Raw genomic sequence first — 14,399 nt, forward strand, 5'->3', positions numbered from 1 at the left:
GCAAAACCATGATTCTTGATTATTAACTGTCCTGGAATATATGAAACTAAACTACTCTAAGGATTTTTTTTAACTTTTAGAATTATTAATTATATACATAATAGTTACTATATAATTTAAAAACAAAAGAGAATCTAATTATCCTATTCATATACTACTAAACCATTTTATGAAAAGACACTGATAGTATCATCTAATGAACTTAAAACTAAGGATAAAACTTTAGAATTCTAGCATACCCAAGTTCTTAACTGCTTTCTAAACAAGTTGAAAGCCTATTTGCCTTAGCTTTCTCTCCTGTATGATGAAAATAATCACACAACAGTTGAAGTTTTATTTCCTCATATGACAGTTTAATCGTATTTTCAACAAAAGATTCTGGCATGTTAGTTAAAAGGTACACACAAAAATATATGATTGTTCTCAAAAATATAATTGTGAACATCTATGTTTTCCACATCAGAATTAGCAAGATATCAAAATAAGGGAAAAGAAAAAAATATCTAAAATTTCATTTAAATCAACTGTTTGGGACTCTGCCCACCCTACAAAGGGACAGAGGCTGCTGGATTTAGATACTAAGAGGTATTTAAAAGGGGTGCCTAGGTGGGTCAGTCAGTTCCACATCTGACTTCAGCTCGGGTCATGATCACATAGCTCATGGATTTGAGCCCCGCATTGGGCTCTGTGCTGATAGTTCAGAGCCTGGAGCCTGCTTCAGATTCTGTGTCTCCCTCTCTCTCCACCCCTCCCTTGCTTGCCGTCTATCTCTTGAAAATAAACATTAAAAAATTTTTTTTTTAATTAAGGTCATTTAAAATGAATAATGGCAATATAAAGAAATATTTCTTTACTAAATATTTTACTAATTTAAATTGTCATAATTTAGATGAAAGGTAGCCATAAATTTACTTTTTTGCATATATAGGAAAAACTGCCAACTAGGTAAAAAGGGTTCCCAAAGGACTGGTTAAATTTAAACAACAGTCCAAGGTTAATTTTTTTAATAAGTCTTTAAAAAAGCTATGTGTGATTTAATTTTTATCCCTGGCATTGAACACAAAGTGACATAGTATACACTCAATAACTGAATGATGAATAAAAGAAGGAATACATAATTATGTAATACATAAAATTCAAATTTAATCCAGTCATTTAAAAGATTCCCGAAAAGAAACTAGTTCAATTCATTATATCTATATCTCCTTTTATTTCTGAATAGCTAATATATAATAATGCAAATTTTAGAATAAATAATAAGAGGAAGTTTTGTTATTTATAATGATTTTTCATTTTATAAAAAACCCAATTAGAAAACAAGACACATTAGAGAATTGAGAATAATATCAACATAATATTTTCAAAGGTTTATAATATATGTTATACACTAACTTGAAAATAAAGAATTATACATAATTCAGATTAGTTCAGATTAGCACTCCTATTAGTTGAGCTTTTCCCTGACCATATAATTTATAATAAGGAAATAACTGTATTCAAATTACGTAGTAATGAGTTAGAAAAAAATGTTATACTTACGGACAAAGTTCAACTTCTAAATACTGTTCAGTTATGTCATTCAAGAAAAATGCTTCCACAACTTTTGAAAACAAAGATAAGACATACTGAGAAGGTTGATTTTGCTTCAGTAGTAAATACTTCATTTTTTAGAATATAAAATTAATTAACTCAGTATTTTTAATTCTATCCCCAAAAGAAAACAAATACGCATTTGCCTGGAAGAAGAAATACATAGGAAATAAATCATCATTTTTTTCCTACATCAGATCATCATAAATTAAAAATATTAATAAAGCCTCGTGTTGGGTGACGTTCTAAAACAATGAATATTATTACACAGACTTTGAGACAGTTATCTTCTTTTCTAGCAATTTATCTTAAGAAAATAATCAGACAGGGGTGCCTGGGTGGCTCAATCGGTTAAGCGTCCGACTTCAGTTCAGGTCATGATCTCACAGTCCGTGAGTTTGAGCCCCGCATTGGGTTCTGTGCTCACAGCTCAGAGCCTAGAGTCTGCTTCAGATTCTGTGTCCCTCTCTCTCTGCCCCTCCCCTGCTCATGCTCTGTTTCTCTCTGTCTCAAAAATAAATTAAAAACACATTAAAAAAATTTTTTTAAAAAGAAAATAATCAGACAACTGGGAAAAGAAATAAATATCATGCCAGTCATCAAAGTATTGCTCAAAAATTTAGAATGATCTAAATGGTTATTTCGCACTATATAAATAAAACTGCTGTTATATGGGAGAGCTGTTAAATAAATTATGGAATTTATATATTCCATGCAAAAATATATAATACAGTCATTACAATCAAATATACAGTTAATTATATTTTTTGATATGGGAAGATATCCATGACATGTGATAAGCAGGCTGCAGAACAATAACGAAATGTACATGAAATAAGAATGTGCATGCATGCCTGTGTCTAGATGTCTGTAAAGGGGAGAGAGCCTGGGTGGCTCAGTCTGTTGAGCATTTGACTTCAGCTCAGGTCATGATCTCACAGTCCGTGAGTGTGAGTCCCGCATCAGGCTCTGGGCTGACAGCTCGGAGCCTGAAGCCTGCTTCGGATTCTGTGTCTCCCTCTCTCTCTGCCTCTCCGCTGCTTGCACTCTGTCTCTCTATCAAAAATAAATAAACATTAAAAAAATTAAAAAATAAATGTATGCAAAGTATGAGTGCACGCGCGCACGCGCACACACACACACGCACACAAATGACTGGTTATCTCTGATAGGGGCAATACACGTAGGTGATTTTTCTTTTCTTTACAATTTCCTGGACTTTTTTGTGCATGTGATGTTTTTTAAATTGTTTAATTATGAAAGTAATACATACTTCTTATAAATGATTAAAACAATATAAACATATATAAAGTAAAAAGGCAAAGTCCTTTTCTTTCCACTTTGCTCTAAAATTTTTGTCAGATGTTTTCTGTCCTTCTACAATCTATTTTACCTGCATGGATTTTAAAAAATAAATATGGATCATAATTGCCTACAACTTGCTTTTTTCACAAAAAAATTTGCAGCATATAGATACCTAATGCTTTTAAACTATTGTATAGTATTCTTCTATAGAATGTTATAATTTATTCACACAGTCCTTTATTGAAGACATATATGTTGTTTCCAGTTTTCCATGTGTTATTTTTATAATAAAATATCTAAGGGTCGCCTGGCTGGCTCAGTTGGTTGAGCATCCAACTGGTGATTTCAGCTCAGGTCATGAGCCCAGGGTCTTGGCATCAAGCCCCGCTCGGGCTCCTCGCTGAGCATGGATACAGTGATTCAGGCTTATTGCCCCTTTCTAAGTTTTTTACCTAAATGAATTAGAATGCTTCCATGATGGTTAATTTTTGTGTCAACTTAGCCATAGTACCCAGATATTCGGTCAAACATTATCCTAGATGTTTCTGTGAAGGTATTGTTTACATGAGATTTAGCATTTAAATCGGTAAACTTTTAGTAAAGCAGATTATTCCCTATAATGTGGCTGAGTCTCATCCAATCATTGAAGCCCTTAACAGAAAAAAGACAGACTTCCCCTGACCATGAAGGAATTCTGCCAGCAGACACCATCAGACTCAGACTGCAGTATATACTCTTCACCACATCTCCAGCCTGCTGCTCTACCGTGAAGATTTTGTACTTGCCAGACTCTAAAACTGCATAACCCAATACCTTAAAATAAATCCCTCTCTTTCTTTACACATACACACACTCACACACACACTGTATCTCTTGGTCTTGTTTCTCTGGAAGACTCTAATACATCTTCTAATTACTACTTTCCATAATCATCTTAAAATCATTTTTGCATCTTCTCTGAATTAAACCCTGTATCAGATTCTGGGAATACTTTCATTAGCTTACAACCTAATCAGACATGAAAGTGGACACTTCTAATAAAAATATCAAAAGGGAAGGAGGTATGGGTTGCTACCACAAGAAAAGAGAAAACAGATACTTAGCTCCAAAATGTGGTTTAGGGAAGGATTCCTGGAGAAGGTGTTACCTAAGCTCCATCTTGAAAGATGAGTTGGAACTGGGTGAAGAGGAATGATGAAAAGGGCATTCCAGGATCAAAGAGAAGTATAATCAAATGTACATGATTAGGAAATATTTTCCCTTAAAGAACTACAAGCAGTTCAGTCTTTCTAGGCAAACATTGAAGTGCATGAAGAAGCAATGCTGCAAAGAGAATAAGGGGCTAGGTCATGGAAAATCTTATATAGAGATCATAAAAAGAAGGATGAAACTATCCCGAGAGGACAGGGAGCCTGAGAAGGTTTGTAAAGACCTGAATTATGAGTTTGAATTTTCATTTTATTTTTTTTATTATTTTTTTTTAATTATTTTTTTATTAACGTTTATTTATTTTTGAGACAGAGAGAGACAGAGCATGAACGAGGGAGGGTCAGAGAGAGAGGGAGACACAGAATCTGAAACAGGCTCCAGGCCCTGAGCGGTCAGCACAGAGCCCGACGCAGGGCTCGAACTCACGGACCGCGAGATCATGACCTGAGCTGAAGTCGGCCACTTAACCGACTGAGCCACCCAGGCGCCCCTTGAATTTTCATTTTAGATAGATCACTCTGGCTTCTAAGTGAAGAATGAAGCCAAGGGCAAAAGGACAAGTAAGGAGGCTTTGACTGGCCCAGGTGAAAGATCATAAAGGTCTAACCTATGGCAGGGATAGTGGGGATGAAGAAGAACTAGCTTAGAGAAACATTCAGGAGGTAAAGCTGATAGGACTCAGTAAATAAATCCAAATATGGAGAGTGAGAGAGAAGGATATATTGGAAAGACCTCATATTTCTGTATTTGGTGAACTGATGTATTAAGTAATTGGGCAACTGGGGCAAGAAGCAGGTTTATGACAGAAGTAGATGAGTTGAGTTTAGGAGCTCTTGAGTTTGGTGTCTGTGGTACTTCCAGTAGTTAAGTCACATTGGTGTCTACACCAGTAGGTAGCTGGTATATTTAAGTTCGGTATCAGTAAAAGATAATGTATGTTTTACATATGGTAAGTTAACACTGACAAAATGCATGCTATACAGATGCTATACAGATTGTATGGATTACAAGAATCATCAAAGGTTTTTTTAAAGAAATGAAACCTATATTAGACCTTAGAACTAAGTGCATTACAGGTGGGGGAAATAGAATGAGAAAAGGTACATGGGCGAGAACATTCATGGATAGTAAGACCATTAGCCTTTCATAAGTCAAGAGCCTTTGGTTGACATATGGTTTCACTTATATATGGAATCTAAAAAACAAAACAAATGAGTAAATAAAAAGTGGAAACAGACCCATAAATACAGAGAACAAACTGATGGTTGCTGGAGGGAGATAGGGAACATGGGTGAAAGGCAGTGGGAGATACAGGCTTCCAGTTTTGGAATAAATAAGTCACAGAGATAAAGGGAATATAATCAATGGTACTGTAATAGCATTGTATGGAGACTGATGGCAGCTACACTTGTGGTGAGCATAGTATAATACACAGACTTGTCGGACCATTATGCTGTACACCTGAAACTAATGTAACATAGTGTATCAATGACACTTTAATTAAAAAAAAGAGCTTTTGGTTGAATATGATAGCCCAACCCATGAGTACTCTGAAATCTTACAGGAAGGGTTTGAACTTCATCTCAGGGACAGTTATGGTTTGTGATCTGAGGAATGGAATCATAAAGAGTATTTCAAAATATAAGTTTGGTTGCTTAATTAGAATACATTAGGAGGGGATCATATAGCAAACCTGGCAAAATGTAATTTCATGGTATGTCTTTTAGTCTTCATTTGACATGTGAGATTGTCAGTATAAAATAAAAACTACATTTCATATTAAAGTTGATAGTATTTCTGTAAGTAAAACATCCCCAAACTTCCATAAAGAAGGTTTATAAGGTTAAAGTGGCAATTTGAAGATACTTAACGACAAAACAGAAATGCTGAACTCTTCTTAAAATAGGTATCAGAAGTAAAGGAAAGAAATATGGCAGCAATTTAAAAATCTGGATTTGTAATTGCCATTTTTCACTGTTCTAGTTATATAGCTGAAGTCACACAGGTGATGGTGAAAAAGTCAGAATAAGAGATTGGTAGGGAACGGAAGAAACTGCACACGTCAGCTGCTCAGAAGAGCACACACTTCCTTACAGCAAGATAAAATAATAGTTCTAGGAGAGGGTATTATAAAAAGATTTATGTTTGCAATAAAATACAGTACTTCCACTTACCTTCATAATCCCACAGTTCATTGAAAGGTTTTCCTGGTTCTCCAAGTGGGGCTGGAGGATCATTGAAAAATGGGGCGCTAACTTCCATCACCACTCCTCCATCACCTGGATTCAGCCTGACAAACACTGGCTCATGCTTCACTGGAAAACCATCCCAAGTGTATTCTATTTTAAAATCCATCTGAAGACTCTAAAGGAAAAAAAAAAAAAATAAGACAAACTCTTTAACCGTATACAATTGTTTCCTATAGTTAGAAATGAAATGGAAATGTCAATGTCAAATAGCAGGAAAGCAGCAGAGGGGCAGACACACAGTTCTGAGAGTCAAAAGGCCATTTGTGTTATGGCAAACCGTGGATGTGAGTTCTATTATAAGATAGGGAGTTGGATCCAAAAAGCTTTAAGACTAGGTCTAGATGCAGCTCATGTTACCTTGTAAAGAATATATCAAAATCATTTTTTTTTTCAACGTTTTTTATTTATTTTTGGGACAGAGAGAGACAGAGCATGAACGGGGGAGGGGCAGAGAGAGGGAGACACAGAATCGGAAACAGGCTCCAGGCTCTGAGCCATCAGCCCAGAGCCTGACGCGGGGCTCGAACTCACAGACCGCGAGATCGTGACCTGGCTGAAGTCGGACGCTTAACCGACTGCGCCACCCAGGCGCCCCTCAAAATCATTTTTAAAAACCAATTAAGTCCACTGAAGAAACTATTCATGTACTCAATGACTATAAACACTATGAGTGTCTACATTCTTTATCTTTTATTCTAAAATGTGCAGGTGTATTGGACCCCTTTGGGAATCAAGATCTATATAATAAAAAAACGATTTGATAAAAAAAATAACTACAAATCAGCAGAAGCACTGCTGTTAACACTTGTTCTTTTGGCTAAAACCCTTTTCTCTTTGGGGTGGGAATTGCGGGAAGGGGGGTGCTCCAACTATTTGAAGGTTAGTAGAGTTTAATATTGTCTTCCTTGATCTCAGGGTACAGATTTTCTTAACCTTCTCAATTGTTGATATTTCAAGTGTTAAACACAACATGTTAATCCCTTCTCTGACTGAAAAATAGAATTTATCGTCTAAACTTTGAAATAGACTAAATACATTTGACACAAGCAGTATTTGCATTTTAAATTGTTTCTCTGAGGATTAAATGCAAAGAAAGCATTATATTTATAAAATTACATTTTTATTTAAACACTATAGATCAGGCATTTTATAAATGTTATCTCACTTAATTTCACAACAAACTTGCAGAGGATCTATTTTTATCCTCATTACAAATGAAGAAAACAGATTTGTCCAAGGTCACATGAAACTGAACTAATATAAGCCACGTTTTCCCAAATGAAGACACATCACTGGGGTGCCTGGGTGGCTCAGTCGGTTAAGTGGCCGACGCCAGCTCAGATGATGATCTCACGGTTCGTGAGTTCGAGCCCTGTGTTGGGCTCTGTGCTGACAGCTCAGAGCCTGGAGTTTTCTTCAGATTCTGTGCCTCCCTCTCTCTCTGCTCCTTCCCTGCTTGCACTCTGTCTCTCTCTCTCCCTCTCTAAAAAATTAATAAACATTAAGAAAAATGAAGGTACATCAGAGATCTGTAAGGAGATGAAAACCTTATTTTAGGAGTGGTGGATTCCTCAACTTATATTAGGTCCTTATGTCTTGTTCAGAAGATAATCTTGATTAGCAATGGTGCTATTTCCAAACTTCAATTTCCCTTATCTGAAACCTTTGAATGCATTTCCTTGCTTCATAGGTTTTTACTGCAAATAATAAAGTTATTAAGTTTTGAATAAATTTATTTCAATGAATAGATACTGAGTACCTACTGTGTACCAATCATTGGGAGATCCAAATATATAAGCTCGGTGGCCCACAGGAATCCAAGATCTTTGAAAACCTTTTTCTAAAGTATGTAGTAGCTCTTCCTAATTTTCACTACATGCTAACAAATTTTAATTGATAATCTCTAAAATTAAAATAAAATAATTCTGGCATTACAATCCATTTGCAACTTACAGTATTTGAGAAGAGGATATGTTCAGCAATTTATGTTCTTCATTATTAAAATAAGCTCAATGAGTGATAAGTCTGCATAAATTGAGTGATTTTTGTAGAACTTAGTACTGATTTTATGTGAAATAAAATACCTCAATCATAAATTTACTATCCTTAGTTGAAATATCAAGGCACATTCTTCATGTATAAATGGATAAATCTCTATCCCAAATTTTGGTACTGGTTAAGTACCATCTTGAAGCATACAGGAAGAAATAAGAACAAATCAAGATGTTAGAAATGGTGATTAAATCTGATTCTGGTACCAATATGCCAGAGAATATGCTATTCTCATAACCTGGAGCTTTACAATCCTGGCAAAATATAACTTAGTGACTTGGAAGTTTTGGCGGATTCACTCATTTTCCACAGGACCATCATATCTACAAAAATATTGCACACATTAAAGGGATCTCTATCCTAATCAGTGGGTTTCCACTACAGAATTCTCAACGCCCAGCTATTCTAGGCAATCATCTCTATGTCTAAATGGAATTAAACCACACACAGTGATTTGCTCCTAAAAAGTGGCTTGTCACATCCATCCACACATGGTGGGTCTTGTGGTAAGAGTGACATGTACTTTAGAGTTTCAAATTACAAACTACTCTATAACTTCAAATTATAAAATGTAATCTTACTTAAAAGTTCAGAAGAAATTAAATATAAAAGCAGAGCTACTCTTGTTGAGAGTATAAAGTAGTGGAACTTCAAGACCTTCTATTAGCCTTTTTCCCTGAATTTCTTTGAGCAGTGTTTGAAAATTACTGCAAGAAATATTGACTAGACTTCTACCAGCAGGGAGGAGTGTCATGGATGACATGTCCAAGGGTAGCATGTAACTTTGGCTTTAATTGCATAAATGACTTTAGTTTCCTTATTAGAATGACAAATTTGTTAATTTGCTTAAAGAGCATTCCTGTTAATCTAAATGTACACAATGTTTATAACAAAATTAACCTAAAAATATGGTCAAACCCACTAGTTTACAATGTAATCTAAATATAACATGGGCCCAGACAAAAACAACACATTCTCCTTTCAATTTCCCTGGGATACTTAGAACTGTCTCCTGAAGCTTAACTCTCACTACCTCTCAATTTTTTTGTTTGCACATGTACTCATATGAAGTAAAGACAATTCAACTGTCCACGTCCTTTGTGACCTGTGCTAGTGTGCATCCCTGCAGCACTCTATTTCCTGTCACTCTCTACTGTCTATACATGATTCACAGCATTACAACATGTTTACTGTCTCTCCATTCCCAACTAGAATGCCTGTAAGTAATAGGAATTTATTATTTATTTCTTAAGTAAATAATCATTCTAGTCTCTGGATCCAAAATTTCATGATTCTAAGGTTTTGTGCAATAGAAATCAACTGTGTTTGTGGTAGCATTTCTCTTTCAACCAAAACAGTGGTAAGTAACTAAGATAATATATCATACCTAGAAACGTCCTTTCAATTTAGTTTATCATAGGTGTATTGGGTGCCTGGGGGCTCAGTCAGTTAAGAGTCCAACTTCAGCTCAGGTCATGATCTCGCAGTCTGTGAATTCGAGCCCTATATCGGGCTCTGAACTGACAGTTTAGAGCCTGGAACCTGCTTCAGATTCTGTGTCTCCCTCTCTTTCTGCCTCTCCCTCACTCACACTCTGTCTCTCTGTGTCTCTCAAAAATGAATAAATGTTTAAAAAATTTTTTAAAAAAGGTTTATTAACTACTCACTTTATTTCAGGTGACATACCAGGTGCTCAGGAAATAAAGTTTAAGTCTCTAGGGAGTTAGGGATGATTCTCATGTAGCTAACCAACCAGGTCTTGTATAACTAAACCAAACAGGTCTATTATCAATTAGTTCATTTTGCAGTCCAATTTAATAAGGTTGGATCCCTATACCAAACTATAAATAGCTTATATAGTATATTTAAATAGTATATGTTATATATAATATGTATAATACATAGTATAAATAGTAATATATTATATATAGTATATATAATATATACTATATTTAAATAGTATATAAAAATAGTATATATATTTAAATATAGTTTGGTATATTATGTTCAAATTTAAATGAATCAAAAATTTAAACATAAAAACCATATTAAAAAATGGAAAAAATGAATTTTTAAAAAACCTTATAGTAGAAAAAAAACCTTTTAAAATATAACCCCAGGAGCACCTGGGTGGCTCAGTCAGTTGAGTGTCGAACCCTGGCTCAGGTCATGATCTCACAGTTTGTGAGTTTGAGCCCTGCATCGGGCTCACTGCTATCAGCACGGTGCCCACCTCAGATCTTCTTTCCCCCTCTCTCTGTGCCCTTCCCTCGCTTGCATGCTCTGTCTCAAAAATAAACTTAAAAAAATGAATAAAATATAACCCCAAACCCAAAAGACATAAAAGAGTGATACATTTGGCTGCATAAAAATAACAAAACCAGAAGAAGTCTGCCTACATCCACAAAAAAACAAAACAAAACAAAACAAAAAAACAACTACCACCATTACAGGGGCACTTGGGTGGCTCAGTTGGTTAAGTATCTGACTCCTGATTTTGGCTCATGTTATGATCATGACATCCAACCCCATGTCGGGATCCACGTCAGGCTCCGTGCTGGGCATGGAGCCTGCTTGAGATTCTCTCTCTCTCTCTCTCTCTCTCTCTCTCTCTCTCTCTCTCCCTCCCTCTGCCCTTCTCCCTGGATCATGTATGCTCTCTAGAAAGAAAAGAAAAGAAAAGAAAAGAAAAGAAAAGAAAAGAAAAGAAAAGAAAAGAGAAGCCCACCATTACAAAATCAAAAGATAGTTTGGGAACAAAAACATCTTCAACTCATATTTTAGACAAATAACTAACTTCTTTGATGTTTAAAGGGCTCCTAGAAATCAGTAAGGAAAACATCAATATCCCAACAGCAAAATAGGAAAACACAGTTGACAGAAAGTAGATGCAAAATGTTCAACCTCACTTATGATAGAAATGCAAATTAAAACAATACATTACTATTTCCATGGATCAAAAAGTTTGATAACATGGTATGATAAAGAGGGCACTGAGAAATAATCACATATTGTTGTGGGGGCATTACTGGCACAGCCTCTGTGAAGAGCAATCCCTCAATATCTATCAAAACAAAAAAATGCAAATATCCTTTGACTCAATTCTAGTTCTAGGAGTTATTATACCTGCACATATTCAAAATGACATAAGTATAAAGACATTCACTGCAACATTATTTATAATAACAAAATATCAAATTAATATCATAATTTAAATATCCATCAGTAGAGGACTGGTGAAGAAATTACACTATTATTAAGCAAGGAAATACAATTTAGCTATTAAAAATGAGGCAGCTCTCTCTATATATATCTAAAATATATTCAGTGAAAAAAGCAAGGTGCAAAAAGCATGAATTTATTTCATTAAAAAAAAGGCTCTTTGCATATATACTTGTGAATGCATATAGTATCTCAAAAAGCATATACAAGAAACCAGTGATGACAGTGGTTACCTCTTTTGAGGGAATTAACTGCCTGAGACAAGACAGAAAGGGAGGTTTACTTGCAACCATTATCACTTTCTTTTAAAAAACTACCTGAATTTTATATTATGATAGGCACACATCACTATCAAAAAATAAATGAATCATTTGAAACTATTTTTAAAGTCCATTTTATGGCTGGATCTCTCAAAGACTATAGTGACCACCTCTTCTCTACAGACGCTTCTCTGACTACATATGCTTAACATTTCCAAAAAGTCAGAATGAACACTGGGAATATTATTGAAGGAATATATTCATTCAAGGTGATCACCAGTCTATTATGCAATTTCAGTGTTGGCTATTTAAACTTTTTTTCATTATTTTTTAATGTTTTATTTTATTTTTGAAAGAGACACAACATGAGTGGAAGAGGAACAGAGAGAGGGAGACAGAATCTGAAGCGGGCTCCAGGCTCTGAGCCCTCAGCACACAGCCCGACTTGGGGCTGGAACTCACCAACCGTGAGATCATGATCTGAGCCAAAGTCAGATGCTAACCCACTGAGCCACCCAGGTACCCCTATTTAAACTTTCTTAAAAGAATGTTTGTTAATCTGTGTTTTTCCACATTTTTAACCTCTATTCTTCAAACTCCTCTTTCATCAAAAAAAGTCACAATTTTTAAATTATTTTCATGCTTTATCTGTACTAGAGAAAAGGCCTTTAAAAGGAAATGAAGGGAGATAAAGAAGACAGAACCCCAGAACACTGAGCACCTGGAAGACGGAAAACATTCTGCAAAGGTTAAGTTACGGAAAAAGGTGTTTTCTCTACAGAACGTTTTACAAGGATAATTTCCAAATTCCTTTTTTCACGAAATTTTCTGTAGTTTCTCACGAAATTATTTTCAGTTTGCATTCTACTTCCACTTGCACCCCTGCCCATTTACAAGAGAAACGGAGAAAGAAGAAAGTCAGTCCGAAAGTGGGAGTAAACTATGCCAGCAAAAGCAGCGGAAAAATAAATTACCATAGAACAAGCCAACAAGACTGGTCGAAGGTGCCAGTAATGACAGAGGGAACAGCGCATAACTAGGAGACACCACAGACCCGGAAGCTCTTTTCTGCACCACACTCAGCTCACTAGCTTCTGTGGGGGTCACCGGAGAGGGCTCAACCTTAGGCTCCACCCAGCTGCCTACACATTCTGGGGGTGGGGCTCGGAGGACTGAGGCTGAGATGCCTGGTTTTTGCAGGAAAGAAAACTGCTGAAAGACTACCAATGAATATCTGAACTTTTAATCTTTCCACTTAAGTTTGAGCAGTCTAGAAGGGGAAGGATGGGTAATTCAGCAATATAAATATTGTGCAACAATCTCAAAATGGATTATAAATCATTAAAATTACAATAGAACGAGGGCTCCTAGGTGGCTCAGTCAGTTAAACACGGATTTTGGCTCAGGTCATGATCTCATGGTTCACATATCCGAGCTCCACATCCAGCACAGAGCCTGCTTTGGATCCTCTTGCCCCTCCCTCTCTCTCTCTGCCCCTCCCTCTATCTCTCTCCCTTTCAAAAATAAACATTAAAAAAAAAATTACAATAGAACACATACAGCAATAATTCACTTAATGTAACTAAAGGCTAACTGGCCCTATAAGCAAAAATTGTAAATTAATTTTATATTACACTCATTATAAATAATATTACCCTAAATGTAAATTATATTACACTACTGGGAGGCATATACATAGTGGTCAAAGATTGTGACATTGGAACCAGACTGCCTAGGGTCAAATTCCAATTCAAGCAACTTTCCAACTGTGATCATCAGCAAGTTACTGTAAAAAGGATTTTAAAATAGGACCTAGCTTCAAAGGTTTTTGTGAGCGGATATATATATATATATATATATATATATATATATACACACACACACACATATACACACACACACACACACATATGTGTGTGTGTATATATATATATATATATATATATATATATATATTTAGTACAGTGCCTAGCATGTATGTAGTAAATATAAGAGATTAGTTGTTATTATTAAAGTATATAGGTTTGCTTAAAAAATATTTTTCTGTTGAAATCATTAAAATTACATCTTTCTTAAGTGGTTTTCCTTTAAAAAAACTAGACTTTGAGGTAGGAGAATCTAACTGATCCTTGAGATCATAAAATATGGTTAAGTGTTCTAGAGATACACATCATGGCTCTGGTTGGTTCAGTCTTAACTATCCGAGCATTTATCAATCTATTTTCCTTCATTTAGTGTCTCTTTCATGCCAGTGTAAACTTATGGTTTCTAAAGAGGATTAGACACAAACTCATAACACAATTTTGTGTAAAATTTTAAACTTCTCAAGAAAAGGTGATAATTTACAGAACTACAATATTTCCAAATAATAGAATCACTCTGTATTTTGGTTGCTGAGAGTTACCAAAATGTCTATAGGATCTATGGGTTTAATTCAGGAGGAGTCACTGCACTTGAACTTCATAGCTACTCTGAGAATACTGTGCATATGCTACATATTTAAGTCAAGTCA

At 35.3% G+C, this 14,399-nt stretch overlaps 1 protein-coding gene across 10 annotated transcripts in view; it reads right to left on the reverse strand.

Annotated features, from left to right (window-relative positions):
- CB1H4orf33 (chromosome B1 C4orf33 homolog) overlaps window positions 1-14,399 on the reverse strand; it is a 119,726-nt gene that overhangs the window by 102,643 nt on the left and 2,684 nt on the right. For 5 of the 10 annotated variants that reach the window (XR_006216775.1, XR_006216774.1, XR_006216776.1 and 2 more), the window contains exons 1-3: window positions 12,862-12,902; window positions 6,279-6,468; window positions 1,540-1,600 (exon numbers count right to left, since the gene is read on the reverse strand). Coding sequence is in view for 2 of the 10 variants with exons in the window: in XM_042983905.1 (XP_042839839.1) it covers window positions 1,540-1,600; window positions 6,279-6,468; window positions 12,862-12,864 (254 nt within the window). In the remaining 8 variants the exon portion in view is untranslated. Of the gene's footprint in view, window positions 1-1,539; window positions 1,601-6,278; window positions 6,469-9,792; window positions 9,812-12,861; window positions 12,903-14,399 lie in introns of those variants that run through there. The other 5 variants (XR_006216778.1, XR_006216777.1, XR_006216781.1 and 2 more) reach the window with 2 other exon arrangements.

This window comes from Panthera tigris, chromosome B1, assembly GCF_018350195.1.
Source record: "Panthera tigris isolate Pti1 chromosome B1, P.tigris_Pti1_mat1.1, whole genome shotgun sequence".
Lineage (NCBI taxonomy): Eukaryota > Metazoa > Chordata > Mammalia > Carnivora > Felidae > Panthera > Panthera tigris.